The 22,533-nt window shown below is 38.1% G+C and overlaps 1 protein-coding gene across 2 annotated transcripts in view; it reads right to left on the bottom strand.

Annotated features, from left to right (window-relative positions):
* The window catches only part of cpne2 (copine II), a 48,779-nt gene that overhangs the window by 12,438 nt on the left and 13,808 nt on the right, over positions 1-22,533 (bottom strand). For both annotated transcript variants that reach the window (XM_034684737.1, XM_034684738.1), the window contains exons 6-13: positions 20,729-20,812; positions 20,439-20,528; positions 20,021-20,119; positions 16,699-16,785; positions 15,145-15,204; positions 2,828-2,961; positions 2,208-2,262; positions 1,678-1,729 (exon numbers count right to left, since the gene is read on the bottom strand). In XM_034684737.1, coding sequence (XP_034540628.1) covers positions 1,678-1,729; positions 2,208-2,262; positions 2,828-2,961; positions 15,145-15,204; positions 16,699-16,785; positions 20,021-20,119; positions 20,439-20,528; positions 20,729-20,812 — 661 coding nt within the window. The remainder of the gene's footprint in view (positions 1-1,677; positions 1,730-2,207; positions 2,263-2,827; positions 2,962-15,144; positions 15,205-16,698; positions 16,786-20,020; positions 20,120-20,438; positions 20,529-20,728; positions 20,813-22,533) is intronic.

Below are 22,533 nucleotides of genomic sequence, written 5' to 3'. Positions count from 1 at the left end.
TTTCTTGATATCCATCAGAAAGCTGTTGTGATAATTCAGTCTCAGCCAAAGTGGTCGACTGACCAACTGACTGGCACAGACCACATCTAGACCCCTGCTTCCAGATTCTATGAATATACAATTCATCTTAAACTCTTTGCTGTCATATTATTTGGCATTTAACTTCTTTAGTGTTGTTGACAGTAAATCAATAAAAAAAACATCATACATGTACTAAATTTACCGTAATTTGTAATGGTCTGAATGGTAAGGAACAGCATTTTTGAGGTTTCCAGTTTCCATGCTGATAATTAGGACCACGGCCCTGAGCAGAAGTGTAAGTAAGCTTGAGTAAGTAAGTGTTGATCTGTTATTTGCTCAGACTCAGGAGCAACACACTGAAGAAACCTGTGCTGTTGTCACATGATCTGGTGATGACATGTCTTCCTTTATATTGAGCTGAATTCCTTCAAAATTAAAGAATACTTCAGTTTTGCAATGATTGACTGGTTCTTTTTCCTGTATTGTCAAAATGAAATTGCAGTTATGAATCTTGATGTTAACAAGGGAAGTACATGCTTTCTGTCCTTTTGTCTGACTATCAAGCAGTGAGGGCGACCTTTTGTTGTTGTAGCAGAAGTGTAGTCATATTGTATCACAGGCCTGACATACTTTATATATTAAAGCACAAAATACCTCAGAATCTGGAGATGTTTTACCTGGATATTTTTAAATATGACCAATATATGATGAAGTCCATACAGTTTATTGTCTGACCACAGCATTGTTAAATGTCATATCAGAGGCATATTGATCTCCAGATACTGTATTTTGAATGCCACACATGCATTTCTGATATCAGCTCAGTATTTGTATGCCGAATACTGAGTCTATATATTTTAAGATACAGTATGGGGTAACATGTTGGACATTTCATTCAGTGTGTAATGTGGAACTTTTGATACATAAAGCATATCAATAAATCTCCATATACACTCCATATAAGATATGATCCAGATTCTTGCAAGAATTACAAAATAAATATCTCCTGATTCTCAGGGTTTTGGTTCAGTGTGTAGATAAAAAAAATGTCTTATAGTGAAAAAAGGGGAATGATCTTCTATTTGTCGTTGCAGCCTGCAAGCAGAATATCAGGGTCCAGGCCAAACACAAGACGACAAGTCTTAAGTATAGATTAATGACAGTGTTTTCAGCTGAAAGTGTTATTGAATGAAGTTATAAACATAGAACAGGTCAGTGTGTTAGTGAGATGTTGAGAGGTAAGGTCAGCTGGTTGTTGGAATTGTTAAGCAAAGTCATGTTTGTTTGGATTAACTTCAAAGCTGACATCTAAACAGGCTTTACAGACTATTTTTAGAAGCATTTAATTTGCTTACATTCAGCCTAAGTTACTATATAAACAGATATGATAGTTTTCCACATCAGGACGTGCATTTAGGTTGTCAATGAGTATAAAGTACAGCCAAACACATAGTATGCTGGAGGAAGTTATTATGTTTTAAATGACTCCATCAAACCAGATCTAATGTAACATGATATGTATTAAAGTCTAAAATTCTAACATTCCCCCAAAACACAAATCCAATAAAAATCAAATCAAAGTGTGGTATAAAAACATGAAAACTCATAATTACTAAATGTTGTAGGACCATCTGTGAATGCCACATAGTAACTCACCAAAACAGAAGGGGTTGGTGGGGTTAAAGTTGATGGCAAATTCGTGTGACACCTGAGGAGACGAGAAACACGGAGCGTTAAATTGGTGTTTATCCTGCACTCCAATTTAAAATGTTCAGAAATATTGTCCATTGCTCCAGCACCTTCTCCCTCCCACCCTATCTCTGTGTACTGCTCTCTCTCCTTTGTCCTTTTCATCAGCTCAGTGCCATGGCAACACAGATGGGTTGACAGTTGCGTAATCATGTGAATATGCATGTACAATGCTTACAGTTTCATCTTTGTATGCATGATTGTGTGAGTAAAATGATAGTATAATATAAGACTGTTTACACTCTTATTTTGCATACGACAACCCCTCACCCTCTCTCGTATTCCCTGTTCCTCTTCCAATAAACAAACACACACACACACACACACAAACACACAAACACACACACGCATACACACATACACAAATCAATCGTAGTCCACAAACACACACACCCCCTCAAGCCAATAACAACATCACCAGCAAAACACAAACACACCTTCCAGTCCGGTGGGAGTTGAGCTCCAAATCCCAGGGCAGGAAACATTTTGTCGCTGAGGACGAAACCATGACAACAGATTGGGACGTTAGTTAAACCTTCTTTGTTTTCCTCATCAGAATTTGACAAGCTGGATTTAGACACTGGAGGAAATCTTGTTATCTTTTTTCATAAAGAAACATTAAAGACAGTCACAGAAAACAAACAGAGAGCTGCTGAGAAAAAGCAACACAATACTGCAGAATGGATTGTCACCAATGAAAGGTATCTTTTTCTGAGATCAGGACACAAACAGTCTGACAGATAATCCTTTAACACAAGTGTTTCTTATTATACTGAAACAGTGGAGAGAGAACAATAGTGTTGAATGATCTTAAAGGCTCTATGAATCGTTTTATTATTAGTGGTCCTTGTTATGTTTACAGTGGATATTTGTAGAGAAACTTTAACATCAACAACGGACTAGTGTCTTGCTCTAGAAAAGGTACCAGGGACCTACCTTTCATATGTAATTATGTAATTTTCCCCTTTCCGCTAAAACACTGGTTACTTTAAAACATTTCAAAATGACAGACTTCCTTGTAGGCCTAAGTGATAAACCAAAGTGGGGGGGTACTCACGTATCATAGTCCTGTATGATCTGGCCCACAGCTAAAATAGCAGCTAGATACTCATTGCTTCCCAATGGATTGATATAGTGGAGGGAGGACGGCTCTCGAGGGTTCCCATTGGATGCTGTGAAGTCTATGCCAACCTAAGAACACACAAAGACACTGATTAGAGGTCAATTTAGAAACCAACAGTGTTTTTAAAGAGCTGTTTTCTTACAAAACTGTAACTCTGATCTTACTTTTATGGTGTAGTAATCTGTAACTTCAATAATTCCTGATAATGCAGCTGTATTTGATGCCTCAATCACTTGAGTGGGGAAATCGATGGTGGAGGTTTTACTCACTGTTAAAAGAACAATATGAGCCCCATAAACTGGATTATGTCATAAATATGAAACTGTTTTCAAAGTGGGGCTGCAATTTGAGACCTTAACACTCCCTCTTAGAAATCAGAGACGTTTCAATTTTTTCTCAGATCATTCTGGTTAAAGATTTGTTTACATTTGAGGAGGTGAAAAACAATCTGTGATCAAAGTTTGCTGGTGAATAATGCATGGTTCAGACAAATGACTGTAAACAAATATGGACGCCCAGTCTCCAGCTCAACCAACTGCATAAAAATTAGCCAAATTACCCCCCATAAGGCACTGACACATTGTGATGGCGTCAGGGATCTGGCTTGTAGAGGTGTGAAATTGACACCACACTCTTTATGCTAACCAGAACACAGCAGGGGGAGCTCCAAATGTTTTGGCCTCTCTATTGGGGAAGTGCTGTATGTTGTGACGTTGCTTATTTTTATACAGTTTATGGTTCATACAATTATTTTCCACGGATTAAATGGTCTTAAACTAGTTCAAAACCCACACTTTCAAGTGTTAAATCAGCAATTATTTTTTGTTGTAAGTTCCTGTCTCTGCACTCGGTTGCTCTGTACGACGCAGCAACAGCCGGATGTCAACATGTTTAGGGCACACTAGGAATCTGAGCTGATAAGTAGTTTGTCTGGAAAATAAAAAAGCTAATTTTGGCTTAACATGGATACATGGAAACTATGTGCATTTCGTACAAGCAATTAATAATAATAATAATAAAAATAATAACCCAGCAATATTTAATTATTTTTATAATGCTGAGCATGTTGCAGTAGATACATAGTTAATAGTTTAAGTACTATTTGTGGCTGACAAAGGATGCATTTAAATCTTTTCTTCAACAATGGTTACTAAACTTAGTTGTACTATTGCCATATTATATATTGTATATACACACACATAAATTTGCTTCCTTATCACAGAGTAAAGGGTAATGATATGTCAACACAGCTGTTGTATCTGTCAATCTTTGTTTCCACAACACTGATATTCAACTTGATCAAAAATTATTATCATGCTTAGTTAAAGAAATAAACTCTTTAATTAAATCCATTATAGCCTAATGTAAATTATTCCAAAATTGGAAGTTCCCCAACAATGATTGAAAACAGCTTTTTCTTCATTCCTTGAGATTTCAGTTTTCATCTGATGACGGTTTAAAAAGCAAAGCACCACAGCATTGATCACAAATACAAATATGTGTCCCCGAGCCACACAAAGGAATATTATTAGGAAAAAGACCTCGGGGTGACACAGCAATGACAGAGTATGGAAGAATCAGAAAAAAAGACAAACCCAAAGTATGAAAACACAAAACACACAAGGGACAGATTTAGAGACACGCAGCTGAGCATAATATGAGATTAAAAGTGACAAGCTTTTCCTCAGGCAGTGAATAGAGGTCTGTGTGCTGGCAAGAACCCCACCAAGAGACTCCAACTCCCTCCTATCAGCTTAAACATGCTCTGAAATGTTTCTTTTGTTATTAGACAAAGATGTTGTGGTTCAACAGAACAACTACTGTGTAAAGAGAAAATAGAGAAGCAGCAGGAAGGAGAAAGGATGGTGTAAATAAACACAAATTGGGAAAATGAGAGAGAGGACTGAGTGTGAGGGGCAGAAGGGGCAGCAGGTGGGATGCACACTGAGATGCAGGATGATAGAACTAGGGTGCTGTAGTCTGTTTTGTATCTGTGTGAGCATGTGTGTTAGTCCTTGAGCAACATATGTGTGATGAATATAAAACCATAACCATAGAACTTAGCATGATATTACTGATTGTTCATGGAAATGAAACAATGATTTTAAGAGGTGTTGAAAGTCTAGCAAGGCTATCTAAATAACTGTGACAAAGACAATGAGTTTTTTATTAAGAGAAAGTCGTTTACTTCAAACATTTGATGTGCCAAGGTCCACAAATGTTAGAATTGCTGTTTTCTAGCTCTTACATATCATATGTTGGGGATATGAACTTCTGATCAACAAAATAAGACATTTGATAATACCACCATGAGATTTAGGTGATTTTGCAAAAAGCATTACTTGCTTTTAAAACCTTAAAAGACCTAAATAGAAGCCTATTATTCACATATATGTTTGGCTTATCAACAAATAACCAATGTACTGGGAATTGATAATTGCAGCTTTTCAGTAAAACTATGCAAAAAGGCAAAAAGCTTGCAGATAAGAGCATACATTTATAACAGTAATGGGAGTCCAAAACTTTTCAGAAACCAAACAAAGGTTCTCTGTTGCTGTTTTTTTTTCTTGCTTGAGAAAATGTTTACCACTGGTTGCTAAGTCATTCAACCTGCCTTCATCTTAAAGCGTCTCTCCTCCTGCCATGGAAACTCAAAATACATTTTTAAACACTAATCCATATTCACGTGTGACTATGTGATCATTGATTCAAGATAACACCCCACAACAATCACCAGCACCACCACCACTATTACAACTAGTTCCTTTTCTTTTAGTTCAGTGCCACATCTGTGGTGTAAAAACACAACAAATGTGCATCCTGCTGTTATTTAGTCATTAAATCTCGAAGTGCAACACACAGCAACAGTCGTGCAGGATCTGACTACACTGCCAGCAAGAATCAATCACAGTTGAGATCTTTAGAGGAGATATTTTACCCAACTGAAACAACAAAATCTGTCACAAACTGATCCAAAACTGCACTTTAATATGCTACAAACACCTTGTCTGCATCTTCAGCCATCTGATCCAGGCTTCATGTTTTTCTCTTTTACTTTTTTTGTATATAAAATGTAACAAAGTAAAGTTGATTCTGTCTCTGTCAGTATTTTAAGGACATTTGCATCATGTTTAAAATAATTAGGTTAATATCAGAGAGCTTAACATGTGAATGTTCAGTTTGAGCGGTCACAATGTGACCAATTAATACCCTATGTGGTGGGTATGTGCATGTCTATGTGTGGTATATTGATGGCAGAACTCAGTCCCGGTGCCAATGTGTAAAAGGCTATCGTCATTTTCACTTATCTACATCAGTCTGAAAAAGGCAAGTTCCTTTTTCTCGATTCAGATAAATCAAATAAAACATGAAATGTGACATGTGGGATGATTCACAAGATACTCATTAGTTTAAACTACTGAAGTAAGTTCCATCTTTACCAGCTGTAACACTTACACCATATTTAGACACTAATACCATTTTACTATTATTCAATAAAGTTTTGTATGCAGGACTGACTTTGTACATTGAACTACATCTCTTCACTGTGTGCCATGAATACTTATTAAAACTGCTTTTTAAAAGTCATTTATCTGGGTTTCCCCATCACTTAAACCTAATTTCTATGAAGTATATAATCTCACTAAAAATAACCTACCTCTGCATTATCAGCCTCTGAAGCTTTCTGCTCTTTATTTAAATAAGGAAAAGATTTTCCTCTGCATCCTGACCTGAAATGATCCTGTAGAACTATTATTTTGTTAATTTTCACATGTGATATGTGCAAGTAACAATTGTCAGCCCTCTCACCATCGTAAGATTCCTAAAATTCTGAGCTCTTCTTATGAACACAGCAGCAGATGCTATGTTTTAAAAGGTCTTAACTAATGTTGGCTGGTGAGAACAGGGCTAAAACACTTCATAGAAGGATGGATAAAACCTTAAACAAGTATAAAAGTATGTTTAACTCATAAATTTTCATGTTTGTATGTTTTTTAAAAAAGGATGGATGCTCTACTAAACACTTCACTTTGACAACACAGTTCCAGCTGTCGCGTGTCTGTGTTTACCTGCTATCCAGAAATAATCTCAAGCTGCAACTTTAAAAGAAACCAACTACAGGTACAGGGGGAAATGTCTATTTGAGGTATGATATAAGGTAAAAGTGGAAGACTTAAGTTGACTTGAAAATATTAATAACCATTAAATTATGGTAATGAAATGAAATGACTAGGGTATTAAAAACCCCTGTCATAATGCATGGTCTGCTTGACCACTGGGCTGCAGTGGCTCAGTGGTAGAGTCGGTCATCTCTAAATCAGAGGGATGGCTGTTTGATACCAGCTCCTGCAGTCACATGACCAGGGGTCTTTGGGCATGACACTGAACCCCAAATTGCTTGGTCAGTGGTGTATGAATGAGAATAGCTAATACTGATGGTCCCTTATAGCAGCCTCTGCGTTGATATGTGAATGGGTGAACGTGACGAGAAGTGCAAAAGCACTTTGAGTGGTCAGAAAGACTAGAAAAGAGATATATAAGTCGCATTTACCACAGCTATGTCGGATACATATTCAGTGTTATTTCTTGGCTCTGAGCTTCAAACATCCCTCACAGGCCTCTGACTCAGAAAGAAGTTCCTAACAGCCCCTCTCAGGTGAGATTTCTGTAAATTATCTTAAAAATGTACACTGCATTAAACATAAACTGAATTAAATTTGTGTTAAAAGTCCTGTCAATTCTGATGTAATCACTCAATCATTATGTTGTTTATGTTCAGAAGAAAGGATACTCTACTTGATCAAAACCAAAATCTAGGACATGTATTTGCATGAGGTTCAGTTTTCATAATTAATGAAAATGACTTCTCATTTAGCACTCCAGGGTAACTAAGATACAGAAGAACTGTTTTTTTTTTTTAACCCAACAATGTAATGTGTGCATCATTTGTGTACAGGAGAGTATGTTGTATGTATCAAAGTCAAAGCCAAAGTCTTCTTTATTGTCAAATAAACTGGAGGATTTGATATTGGGTTACTCTCTCAGACCCTAGCAACGACAACAACAGATATACATAGGAAATCTAGAAAAAGATAAGAAGTAAGCTAATAAAAATAATAAAATACAGGGGGGGGGGGGGGTCAGTGACCGGGTTAGGTCTGTGAAGGGGTATTTTTGGGAAGAGGGGGCAAAACAGGGAGAGAGTTCAGCATCCTGACTGCCTTGTGGATAAAACTGTACCTCAGTCTGCTGGTTCTGGCCCGGAGACTGCGTATTCTCCTTCCTGATGGCAACAGGCTGAAGAGGCTGTGAGACGGGTGGGAGGGGTCGCCTGCTATGCTCAGGGCTTTTTCGGGTGAGGCGGGAAGAGTAAATGTCATGGAGGGAGGAGAGAGAGGCACCAACAATCTTCTCAGCTGTTCTCACAATGTGCTGGAGGGTCATTCAGCAGGACCCGTACCACACAGTAATGTTGCTGGTGCGAATGTATGCATGAATGAACACTACTAAAAGGATGTATATTTTGTCTTCCATTTCCTAGCTGATGTATATTTTGTCATTTTTTACCCTGACCTCAAAATCATTTTGTCTTTCAATGAACCTGAAATACAGTATGTATGCCTAAACTGATGGTCACTGGAGCAACATCATCCAAAAAACTATTACAGCTCTTTCCCGCTGTGCTCTCTCCGGTGAAAGACATTTTTAGTTTGATAGCTGTGAAATCTTGACAGCGGGAAATGGCACCATTCTGTTTCCAACTTATTCCATACCTCAAGCTATTAAGAACTGCGAACACATAAGTAGACTTAACACAACATGAAAAACACACCGTGTCAACAAGCAAGTGTTCAGACGGTGCAGCGTCTTAATACTACATGTGTCTGTGGAGTGATGTGACAGAAATGTTTTTGGCTGCAGTAAACAAAGGGGGTTCCACTTTACTGCCAAATTACAGTCAAATTATTGAAGTAATGAAAATACAGACACACACACACACACACACACACACACACACAAACACACACACACACACACACACACACACACACACACACACACACACACACACACACACACACACACACACACACACACACACACACACACACACACAATCTCTGTGGTGTTTTGTCAGCCTTGAAATACTGAGTCTTTGCCAATGCTCACACCAAGGCCTTTGAAAAGCTTTTGTAGTAAACAGGCAGAAAGCTGGATGGAGCAGAAGTTAAAGACTTGAATGTGTTGTGAGATGATCCACAAACAAGACCTGTTGTGGCAGCCAGACATTTAGTCTTTGAACACTTTATTTGATGACTATTGTATTTGGTATTTTTCCTTCATGACAAATTTATAACAAACAACAGTGATACAGGCTTATTGGCCAGCTGTACTTGTCTTTGATTGGTCAAAACCCCATTACAATGTTGTTGTATAACTCAACTGCAAAGTGTTGAAAGAGATAACCTGATACGTCTCAGATTTGTGGAAAGGCGTTTGGCATGTTTCACCTCCACCTGTTGACACTGTGGAAAAATGTTAGTTACTGTTAGCATTCCGAATCGGTATTACTTCTGGGGATGCTACATAGCAACATTTTCAGGAGCAGGACCACACCTCTTCCGGCACTCTTATAAATTCAAACCTATCCCTCTCCTCCACTTTCGTTCTAAGATTCCACACCCCGCGCTCCCATTCCCTTTCTTCCTATTTTTTCATTCCTACTATACATAGGGCTCTTAAGGGGGGTTCGTCGTGCCCGGGAGCTACAACAGATCCCCTAATAAGCTTCCCCAAAGTTCAACAACAAATTCAAAATCACTCTTTCAATTAAATCAATACATTTTCAAATGACATCCTGTTGATGGTATGGTCCTGACTAGTGAAATGCATTAGGAAAACACAAAACTTTATATTTGTGGTTAATGGCTGACCAATCGCTGGTAAAGAAAAGAAGAAGAGAGGAGGAAAACAGTTCAGGATGTGAAAAGGCACAGGGAGCTGAGTGAAATAGACGTTGACCGCATAGAGAAAAACAGACCAGAAGCAAACACAAAACAGATCACAGCGTTGGCTTTGTTAGAGGACTGGTTGAATGAGAAGAAAATATCAACAGACTTTCAAAGTCACAGAGCAGATGACTTAAATCCGGTGTTGCTGTCTTTAAATGCATCACTTCAAAATGCCAACAGAAAAACACTGATGTTTTGAGATCGCTGTTTGAGATGCAGGCTTGTGTTTTGACTCTATCATGAATGAAAATGTGAAGTTTAAGTGGGCTAATAAGAACAAACCGTTGCCATGGAAGCCCTACCATCTGTGGAATCAGAGACTTTTTTTTCAGAGGTATGAATAAGACTGAAGGACTCCAAGAACAGTTGTTTATTCTGATGGATGATGTAAAATCAGAAGGATGAAAAGTGTAATATTAGTACAACTTAAAAGTAAATGTAACTATTAGATACTGTCCAGGTCTGGAGATTAAGAGCTAATTTATAATCTAATGTCTTACCAGTGTTGTTTGGCCTAACTTTACTGGTTACAAAGACAAGGCCCACAGATCTGCTGTGATAGTGACACATAATCTCTACACATGGTCTACTGTTGTAAAGCATACAAACAGAAGATAACAAGTGTGTCATCAGCTGTGTTTTCTTTATCTTCATCTTCATTGTTTTATTCATAATAGTCTGTTTTCTCTGTGACTCCACGGGACTCTAGAAGTTCATTCTACATGCCTTTGAGTGATACCAAACACGAGATATGAATAATAACCTAATTCACTTGAAATTGAGTGTTTCACAACCAGCCCATCAGCAGTAGCAGGCTGTCTCTTTGTGTCACAGTGTGTAACAGAGACACACTGTTCACGCCTTCAGCTCCTACAGCCCTGAGGAGAGACTTTCCCTTCCTGGAGATTAGGATTAGAGTCATACTAAGTCTGATTGAACACCGCAGAACAGCTCTGTGTGTTAAAGTGTGGGTGAGTTTTTGTATACAATGCCAATAAAAGCATGTGTGTATGCATTCTGTGTGTAAAATCTATGAGTGTCACTGTGCGAGATTACGTATGTGCATATCTGAATCAGTCAGCGTGTGAGCAGAGAAGATGCATGTCTGCAGAGACTGCATGTGTGTGCACACCTTCTGTTAGTGTCTTCTTCTAAGTGCACAGGTTTGTCTGTGAGAATGAGATACTGTGTTTGGATATGGATGAGCAGGTGTGTATGAAAGTGTGAGCCAATGTCCTGGTTTGGAGAGTTTGCATGTGAATTGGTCATAGAGGAGGAGGGGGAGGGGAAGAGAGATGATATTACATGTTTGTGCTCACATGTATGTATGTAAATGAGTTTGGTAAGCAGGAGAGAGGAAGTATCTGTGTTAAGACAGTATTAGGTGTGTGTGTGTGTGTGTGTGTGTGTGTGTGTATGTGTGTGTGTGTGTGTGTGTGTGTGTGTGTGTGTGTGTGTGTGTGTGTGTGTGTGTGTGTGTGTGTGTGTGTGTGTGTGTGTTACAGAGGGAGCTGCAGGTCTGTGACAAAAAGGCAAAAGATTAGGAGGGGAGCAGAAGGATTTAAGAGTTTCCATTCCGCCCTGAATGTGCTCATCTTGCCACCACTAGAAGACGCAAATCTTCACGTTGGACTAAAACTCTGCTCATTACAAACAAGCAAAGCCCGAGGTGACGTCTACAAAATAGAAATACTGACTAAAGAATATGGGGAGTATTTCTCATATAGAGTGGAGCGATTTTAGTGAGTCTGCTAAGCTTTCGTCTTTAAGCTTGCGGCTGAATCTGATCCTTCCACCTTGATGAAGAATCTTCATTCAGCTGTGAGTGTGACTTTCAAATGGAGAACACTGAGAAGGACAGATTTCAGGAAAGGCTGTAGACACTCTGCTCTGCCTCATATTTATATGATCTGACAAACAAGTTCAACCTCTCGTATTCCTCATTCTCTCCTGCCAATAATATAATTTTATAAAGTGTTTGTGTGGTTCTAGATTTGAAGTTTCCAAGTCTTTGCAGCTATTTTTCTGTTTTGTTTTGCAGCATTTTTCTATTGTTGCATTGGTTTTTAGATTTTTGCATGCAAGGAGGAATTTGCAATGTTTCTGTATTTGCAGCACATTTCTCCACTGTCTCTACCAGTTAGTCCTGTACTGTCTCTGCCTTAGTGGCAGAGCATGTGTAGTAGGTTGTTGGAAAAAAGAAGACAGCTGCTTGCTATGGCCAAAAAAAACCCCCACCACTGACGGAGTGGAAAGATTGAACCACATTAGCAAACTGAAGAGTAGCTGGAGATGACTCTATATAGACTCAACATAAAACTGACTATTTTCCTTTTTTTTTACACTGCTGTTTTATTATTATCATAAAAATGACCAAAGTTAGTAATTTCAGCATTACAAAAGACACATATTTGACTTAAGAGTAGAACTGAATGAGTTCAAGATTAAAATGTTGTCTAAAAACAGCATTTATCAACCTCAAAGTTATCCCACACTGGATTGTGAATATGTAGATGAGGAAGAAATTGTTTTCCCCGGACAAAAAAGCACTTATGCATTCACACAAGGAATAATAGAAGTTCATATTTTGCTTAAATGCTTTCTTTCATGCACTTTCTCCTCCACTTTTTAATCATGGTAGAAACATTCTCATCAACAGCAAACCTGTCACTATGGCAACACCACTGTGGTCTCTGCTTTAAAACCTCATTTCCTATCACAAGAAAATGCAAGAGTAACTGGTGTGTGTGTGTGTGTGTGTGTGTGTGTGTGTGTGTGTGTACAATGCCCTGAATTAAAACTGAAGATCCAGCAGCTACCTGCACCCAGGAGACACAAAGAACACATCCTCTGACACTGACAACAACACCGGTGAAGTCACCTCTGCAAACTATATTTAACTTGACCGAGACCTTGAGCCAGAAAAATACTTCACACCAAGTTACCTTCAGCAAGAACAAGAGGGGTACAGATGTAACTTACACATCGACAGAGTGAAAACTCAAGAGGAGCCACTTCACTTTTTCCCAATACAGCAACTCTCTAGAGGTCTGAGAGGCTGAAACAGCTTGCCTGTGCTCCACACGGAATATAACATTCATTTTTCACAGAGAGAGATTTTATATGTGGCTTTCGGAGAGTTATACATCCTGCACTGAGTTGAAAATCACCAGCAGAACTTATCATTGATTTTTCTGTGTATTTAGCATATTCAAAATAGTAAAGCTCAAGTGATTCTGTACCCACATAGCTGTGAGGGTTATAGCAGATCATTTGCAGTCACATGTGACAGTTACAAGACCTTCCTAACTTTTCCTGTATTCCTGTGCATGATCACATTCTCACATAATGTCAACCAGCGTGATAGGAAACCAAATGTATCTTTATAGTCCTTATCTACTTTGGAGTGACTCATTGCCTTCAACATGACTGATTTCTGATTTCAAAACATAAGTTGAAATTGTTGAGCTAAATCATGCAACAATAATCAATATCTAAATAAAATCTAACAGCTCCATGGTGAGAAGCATTATTTCACCATCAATACATTCAGCAAAAGTTAGAAAATACCCTAAAAAGTATTTATTTAAGTATTTAAAGGTACAGTATGTAGAAATGGGAATATACAGCGGTCTTGCTCCTTAGCTCACCTCTCCCATTGGTGAAATTCAAGGACAAGATGCTCCCGATATGCATGCTAAGTATGATCCTCCATTTTTCAAGTTTTTACCATTAAAGTCTATCAGTATAAATTATTTTACACACAACAACAACCACTCTCTTATTCTGTTTCTACTTCTTCCAAACAGGTGTATTTCATGCAGCCACTCACCAGATACAAAAATGTGTGTGTTGCTATTTTGTCTATTCTGTGCTGCTGTAGAAACATAGTAGTGAAAGATGGAGGGTTCTCTGGAAGGGGACCTGCTCCTTCTGTAGATATAAAAGGCTCATTCTAAGTTCACAAAACAAAAGCATTTTTACATTCAGGTGATTATACACTAATTTGAACAGCTTCTAAATATTATGGTCCATTTCTACCAAGTCTGTTCTGCTAAATGCTGTGAAATATTACATAGTGTACCTTTAATCCTATTTTTTTAACAATATCTAAGAATAAAACAACTTTTGTCCAATACATTTTTGAGGAACAATTTCCCCCTTTATAACATAAAAAAAAGCGAAGGCACAGGTGTCATATCCCAGGACCCTCTTAAAGGGAAATGCCAAGAATCAAACATGCAACAGAAGAACATTCTCTGGACCCATCTGGAGCCTGGTTCTGGCTCACGAAGCTGAGAAATTGTTGCAGAAATAGAGAAGAGAATATGATTTACATGTGCACATGGGGACTATGTGCGTATGGACCGTTACTATTATTATGTCATGTTGTTAAGTGTGCATGTGGTGTCATATTTTTTATGCATTTGTGTACATGTGTGTGTGTGTGAGAGAGAGAGAGATAAAGAGACAGAGAGAGAGAGAGAGAGAGAGAGAGAGAGAGAGAGAGAGAGAGAGAGAGAGAGAGGATCAAACATAACTGGCTGCGTGTCTATGTTCTGACAGCAGTGAGCGACACGTCAGCGGGTCAGTTGTATTTCATGGACAGAAAGACCCAGGATAACAATAATAAAAAAAGCTCAGTGTGTGTTTGTGTTTGTGTTTGAGTGTGTGTAAGAGAGTGTCTGTTATAATTCACAAAAAGGTGAGACAACACCAGGAGCACGCAAGAGTTTCCTTACACAACACAAAAATAGATTTTGTTGATTTGCCTTGTGTCCCACTCCTTACTGAATTACTGATGTCTCTTTCTATACCTCCTTCTTCTTTCATCACCAAACCTCTATTTCAAATAACTTTCTTTTTTCAATACCAGTGAATATCAGTTTATTGTATTCACTTTTTCATTAACCCTGGTCTCTTTTTACAAACACGTTTCCTATATTCAAGGGAAGTACCCCTGTTTAAGTGTTTATCATACCCCATTATTCTTTTCTACTCCACTCATTTTCAGTTGCTTATTTTCCTCTGTCCTTAAACTCCACCCCTATACTCCGTCTGTATGGAAATTATTTTGATCTAACTATAACCTTAGGAGATGAAAAACAAAACAATTCTGAATGTTTTCCATCTTTTTTCCATAGAAAAGCAAAAGCATCTAACTCATTACTACAATACTGCAGAAGCCAAATAAATAAATAGATAAATAATCATAAGTCATGCTAATATGATACTTACTGTAAACATGAGCTGGCAGCCTCCCAGTATGTAATCCAGAAAGGTGTAGTCTCTTGTTATCTAAAGACACAAGAGTGAGAGGGTATTGTAAGAGGCATGAAATTATCTATCTTAAGTGAGAGGAGGAAGTATTGATTCACTGAAAAAAGGAAAATCATAGTCATCATGATTGACCAAAGTTTAACTGAACAGCTTGTATTGGTCACGCGTTATTGAACGTATCAATTATATCGTCAGTGAAACTCTCAAGCCTCATTATTATAAGTCTGGTAGAATTTTTCCAGTAACTTTTATAACACCAGAAAATTATGTAAAATCTTTTCAAAAGCAAAACCCCAAAATGTGTTTTCAAAGGACAAAATAGCCCAAGCTTTATTCCAATTGTAGGTATCACCAATGGAGCCCCAATTATTACCTTGTCAGAACATGGTTTCCATTCTAATTACCATAATTATTCAGCATGAATTTTACTGTCATTTCTCTAATCCGTGTGGAAGCAAATAAAACTACCATACTAGCACTTCAGTGCATGTGCTGCGTGTGTAATGTGTGTTCATGTCTGTACAAAAGCTTGTTAGTGATTGTGTGTATGAAAATAGGAAGACAGCAAGGAATCAATTATAAAAGCTTGTCATTATACGCACAGAGCTTTCATGCCATTCCAATAAGCATTTGAAGACCCAGTGTTCCAGCTTAATGTTTCCTCTGTGGGACTCAAATCTGCCACACTAATTAGTTATTCAGAGGGAGTGTGTCAGCTGATCAAAGGCTAAATGTCTTCATTGAATGTTTCAGTGAGTTGAAAGATGGGGTGAGGAGAGACAGAGAGGGGAATGCACTGTGTATGGATAGGGGCTGGTAAATGCACCAAAACTTATGCATTATTTGTCCTCTCTATCTGCTCCGTCACAGGGTTTAATTCACAAAGCACATTGTGCTTATTATTATATTCAAACACAAAATGCCCACAAAGTTCTGCAGCTGTGTAATTTCTTCCAATATTACGTTTATCTATGATGCCGCTAAATTCAATCCACATAGTCGACATGATGAGCTGGATGGAGGACAGTCTTTATCATTCTATCGTGGAGTCGATTCATGACCCCAGGTCTTGCTGCCATAACTGTATGAATGTGGTTTGAATGGTGAATTTGACAAGTAATGTAAAATCCCTTTGAGTGGTCTTTTGACTTTATTTATACAGTCCATTTAGCATTTCTGTTTCAAATCATTGTAAATAAAGCTTAAATTTCTGATTGGTGAATACATCATCTGAGATCCAATAAACTGTGACTGACAATTTTATGAATTGCCTGAAAAGAAGCAAACTGAGCACATTAAGTTAAGTAACTTCCATTTACTTCACAGCTTTAACATGGTTTGCTAGCCAGTGGTACTATTTAGCACAAATATGATTGAACAGTCTTCAAAAGATGCAAAAGCTCATTATGATGAGCATATCATGACATTTAGGGTTTGCAATAAAGAGACTCAAATATTCATTTTTTAAAAAACAAGGATGCTGTTGGGGAAACAAAATCCTCCCATCCTCACCTTACATGACTTGACAATGATGATTCCAGAGTTTTTGTAGTTCTTCTTTTTCTTCTGTTTCTTGGGGTTGATACAGTCAAACTCAACCTGGAATGGGCAGGAAAACAAAAATCAGAAAAAAAGAAACATGAAATGACCAAATTGATGAGAGAACAGTAAAGTTTAAAGAAAAGAGACTGGAGGACTGGGACTGACATACATTTCATCCAATTTTGTCAGATATTTTAGATTAAGTCTTCATCATAAGATGAAAATGCCTGTTAGTTTTAGTTACATTTTAGGTTATTTTGTCAATAAGGTTGATTAAAACACATTACTTTTAGTTTAGTTTACTGTCCCTTCTAATCTACTTAGATAAGAAAAGGTCATAACATACTGATAAAAGTTTTAATACAGAGGATTGTTCCATACTCAAAGTTAAGAAAAACACTCTGTGGCTACTATGGCTATATTTAAATACTATGACTTTAAATAAAAGTGCTATAAACTTGTGTGTTTATAAAGAAAAAGTGCTGTATTGCACTTTTATGACAGTCCCCAACTCTGCCTTTGGTGACAGATGCACTGGACAGACATTCAGTTCACTGCACTCTGACTTCAGCCTCATCTTTGATGATTAAAAATCATTTTAAACTTGAATTGTCTAAATAGGCTGTCTAACTAACCACCAAATATCATACCAAATGTATCTTTCAAAGCTGGGTTTGGTAGTCAGATTTAAACACACTTTTTGTTATACTGGTTAAAATTATCTTTATGTCCCGATGGCAATTAATACATAATATGTTCTTTAAAAAAGAGGGAAAAAAGCCGCTATCTACAGACGGAGTAAACCTGGGAAAACACCTTCCAATCCCCGCCTATGGGAGTCAAATTATGAAACCAATCAAATCCCATCCTGCCGTTCTGCCCATCTCCTGCGCGTACATTTCATGTTTGTTTGTGTTTTTAACTTTCACTATGCTAATGTTTGGGTGTTTTCATACTGCTGAGAGAGACATGAGTTGACGTAGTGCAAAACGCAAACGATGTGCTGAGAACCGATTTTTAATCACTCACCACCATATGGTCGCGAATCAGCAGTGCTTGTGCATGTGAGCGGAGGCGCCGTTTTGGAGGAGCTCCGATGGGAGGGGGGGAGGGGTTAGGCGGAGTCCTGAGTAAATGCTACATTCAAATTCATGCTAGTTTTCCGTGACTAGCTTTAAGTCATGTGTTTGTGCATTTTTAACCTTTATAGGATAGGACAGCTTTTGAGAGACAGGAAATATGGGGAGTAGGGGGAGGGGAAAGACTTGCAGCAAATGGTTGAGGTTGAGAGTAAAACCAGTGACTGCTGCAAGAGGACTATAGCCTCTGGATATGGGGTGCGTCCCTAAATCGCTAGGTAAACGGCGCCCCATAAATTGAAGTTTTGATACATTTGGAGCCATTAATGGTAAAAGTAGCAAAAAAGAAAATGTGAAATATTAAACTGACGTCATCCTTGGAGCTGTTGTGATTTTGTTACTGACATACACCAGAGAAAAATTGTCAATAAATATGTAAGAGGCATGAAGGAGGGGTTAACTCTGCAATACTCTCCCTAAACACTGGCTGGCAGTGTGATTTCTATGCTAGTTACAGTATAAAGCCAGTTTCTTGTCTTGCTATATGCTCTCTGTTTATTTGTGCAAAGGAATGGATCTGAGCGTATTTTGCATATTATCCAAGCGCATTATGTTGGAGTTGGAGCTGATCAATTTTGAGCAGAAGTTGATCATATTGCAATTATTGCAAGGAAGAAAAGAGAGGAAGTGAACATCTGATGGGATACCAGAAATGTTTTAATTACAGGAAATGACTATGCTACTCAGCAGACCAATCACAGGGCTTGCAGTTTGCGTTTTTTTAGCGCATGGTAACATTTTTGAGGAGGGACAGAAAAAAAAGTGTAGAACATTTTCTTTTGTATTAGTGTATGAAAATAGACATTTGAGGCTTGCACACACACACACACACACACACACACACACACACACACACACACACACACACACACACACACACACACACTACACACAGTCTCCTGTCCAAAGTCATCTGGTGATTCATATGACAGGTAGCTCTAAATGCCTTGTCGTGTTACTAGGGCTCAGCAAAAGGCTGTTTTACATCTCAAAAGCAGCTCTCGTTTTCTCATCCTGCTTTTCACACATTATCTCTCTTGCCATCCCCCATCTCTCCATCCTGCCTGTGCCTTTTTTCACTTGTTATTTTGTGTTCCCCCCACAACATTAACACACATGAAGGGACTCAGTGGGAGAACAAGTCGTGAGGCAGCTTTGACACATGCACACACGCATTTTCACAAATGAACACACACACAGCACGCAGATTTGTTCACACAGGGATGCAAATGCAAACACACACACAGCTACTAATGAATGAAGAGTGTTTTCATCCCTGGACCTTTACGTCTTCTGCAGAAATATGTGAAAGGAATCACTTTCAATAGCATTTAGAAGCTTATACTTTTAAACTGACTAATTCTCAATGTCTGAAATGTGTGAAAAAAATCAGCATGCAAATCTTTTCCTGATTATTCAGCTTCTTGAAGAAACTACTGGGGGCATTTAAACTGCAAATTGTTCAGTGTGGGATAGTTGAGCAAATTAAAAATAGCTAAAGATAGTGCAAAACTGAGGATGATGGAGCATGAATCCCAGTTAAAATTTGCCAGAAGAGATACATACTGTTTTAAAATGAATCAGTTTAGTTTCAAAATAAAGTAACCTGCGGTTCCTTAAAGATACAGTTCCTCAAAGTTGTAGCATACTTAATCACTTAGTACAAATGGTTGGTTAATTGTTATCTCAAATAATCTCAGAAGTCCTTTGTCTAATATCATCAAAAATGTAACACTTCACTAATATTTTGATCAAAGGTGGGAGGGAGCTGTCAGCTGCTTTGAGTTATTAAATGCTTGCTACGACAGTTCAGATCTAAATCAAGTTGTAATATCCACATTTTGTTGTCATTTGATTGAGTTCCATTTTTTATGCTGGCCTTGGTTGGTTCGAGTCCTGTCCAGTTTGTAAAGCAATTAAATGTTCTTGATTTTATTTTTTTTGTAATATACCAAGTTGCCTGTGCAGAGCTGTGGCTGATAAGAGTTTTTAGAGAAACTAGCTTACACTCTAACATTTTATCCCATAAAAATGGACCACTTGAAATCTTCAAGATACAACAATATACACATAGGTGAATGAAGTAACACACACATGGCATTACATTTGAAGCACAACACACACTAAATCATGCTGAAATACATTTATTTTACCTCCACTGAGTTCTGAGCTTCGCTCATCTTGGAAGCTGTGGTTTGAAACTCTCCTATGAAGTCGTGGCCTCCATCATTATCATAGTCATAACACAGGACCTGTAATTATGTAGAACACGTCACATCAGGCCAACATTTCTTTCACAAAGCAGTTCACTTCTGAATTTTTCTGTTTTTTAAGTCTAGATCATCCTCTGGTATCTTTTGTCCTCTAAACAGTGTTTCACATTCATGTCACACTTTACTGTCTCTGTGATTGAAAACTGAACTCTTATCAAAAGAAAAGCTTCAGAAGAGCAGTGACACACCCAGCACTGCAATCCTTAATTTCTTTGTGAATCAGCATCGGTTATGTTTAATACAAAAAGACATTTAATCCCACAACAGTACTGAGACAAATACAACTTTCACCACAAACCTTGATGTTCCTGTCCACATCTCCGTTGCATAAAGAAATGAGTGGCACAGTAAATGATTTCCATGCTGGATCTAAAGTGTTCTTTATGACCTGAAGGCACAGACACAGACACAGAGACTTCATTATTGTATTACACAGCAGCAGATATATTTAAAACAGCTGTAGACTCAGAAGAGTTAACTGAACTACTATCTGTTCCAAAATGACTGGTAAATGTGCATCTAACAACTAGCTGTTGGACCTTGTTAGCTGACAATGACAGGCCTTGTAGTTAATGACCCATGACTCACCTCTGTCCTGTGCACCAGCATCCATTTGCCATCTTCTCCCTGTTTGTGAAACTCAAGGTAGGGGTCCGACTTACCAAAGAAGTCCTAAACAGAACAAGGACAATTTGACAACAGGTTATTCAAAGTTAAAGGGAAAACGTTCGGTTTGTGCCAGTTTTGGAACGCCCCTTCAGACATAGCAGTACATCTTTTATCTTCGCTGATCTTGCCCTGTACATGTGCTAGTCATTGTTCTGATGAAGAATCTCATTATGCTGTCTTTTAACAGTCAAACGTATCACTCTTTGTACATTTCTGCCATGGAAACAGTAACAAGAAAGGTCTTATTTTTATGTACTATTAATCACCCCATCTGACTTCCACCTGACAGCAGCAATGGCAGATACTTAGAATCACTACTTAAAGCTATAATGACGTTCCTGATGTTGTTTTTGTTTTCAATATAAAATTCGGTCAGTTTCACGACAAGCTACGAACTCCTGAGTGATTTTGTGTCCTGCGTCTCTCTTATTGAAAATAGGATGCAGTACACTCACTACCCATGCATCCCAGGGGCACAGCTCATTTTCCCATGCAGAACGACATATTGGCTCAAGCCCCAAATATTCTCTCAAAAGCCCTGAAACGTTTGTGTCATAAATAAAGCTATAACTCTGTGTCACCCCTGTCAGTCATTTGTTTCAAGTTAGTGCTTCTTTTAGAGAGACTATAAGGTGATAATGATTCATGTAAGCCACAGTTAGCAGTTTGGATTGTGTAGAGCTGTTCCCAAGGGGGAGAAGGCGTAACAAGAAGCACTCAAAATGTTAATTAAGTGTAATATTGGCTGTTACTACCACTGCTAAAGCCACAGTCAATGGCAATGGCAATGCTATGGCCAGGCAAGGTGCTAATGTTGCTGCTCCAGACAACCAATCATATACTAGACAGCGTGTGACAGATAACCAGAAAAGTAGATAGTTGTCAAATGACCATCACAGAAACAGCTGCTGACTGTGGTGAAAGAGTGTAGGAAATAGATGATGAAAACAAAGGGACCCTTTTGGTTCATTATACCACTTGAAAATTATTATAATTAGGAACTCTTAAGTAATTCGTACCCCTATGTGCTGTGTAACCTTGAAAGAAACACTCTAGATACTTTCAGCTTTTTTTCCTTAAGAGGCAAGAGTGAAAATGATTCATCTTCAACATGTGATGGTTTCAGAATGCTGGAAACTGTTGGAGAACAATCAGATACTAAATAGTGTTGGCTCAATCAATCAATCAATCAATCAATCAATCAATCAATCAATCAATCAATCAATCAATCAATCAATCGATCAATCAATCAATCAATCAATCAATCTTTATTTGTATAGCGTCAAATCACAACAGACGTTATCTCAAGACGCTTTTATAAGCATAGCTGTCTAGACCATACTCGTCTAGACCATGTTAAATTATTAACAAAGACCCAACATCAAGACAGGATAGGACAGTCTTATCTCATCTCAATTCATCATGAGCATTGCAGCTCGCAGTATTTAGCTGGTTTTAGCATCAAGGAAAAACGTTCTTTTAACAGACAGAAACCTTGAGCAGAACCAGTACATGTTAGACAGACATCTGCCTCGACTGACTTGGGGTTGGAAAGAGGGATAGAGAGAGAGAGAGAGAGAGAGAGAGAGAGAGAGAGAGAGAGAGAGAGAGAGAGAGAGAGAGAGAGAGAGAGAGAGAGAGAGAGAGAGAGAGAGAGAGAGATAGCGATGAGGTCACAACTGTAATTTTTTCACCAAATTGATGTACAGAATAAACTCACTACA

The sequence above is a fragment of the Notolabrus celidotus genome, chromosome 6 (genome assembly GCF_009762535.1).
Source record: "Notolabrus celidotus isolate fNotCel1 chromosome 6, fNotCel1.pri, whole genome shotgun sequence".
In the NCBI taxonomy this organism is placed as follows: Eukaryota; Metazoa; Chordata; class Actinopteri; order Labriformes; family Labridae; genus Notolabrus; species Notolabrus celidotus.
The sequence above is the reverse complement of the archived record's forward strand: the minus strand, read 5'-3'. Positions and strand labels throughout refer to the sequence as shown.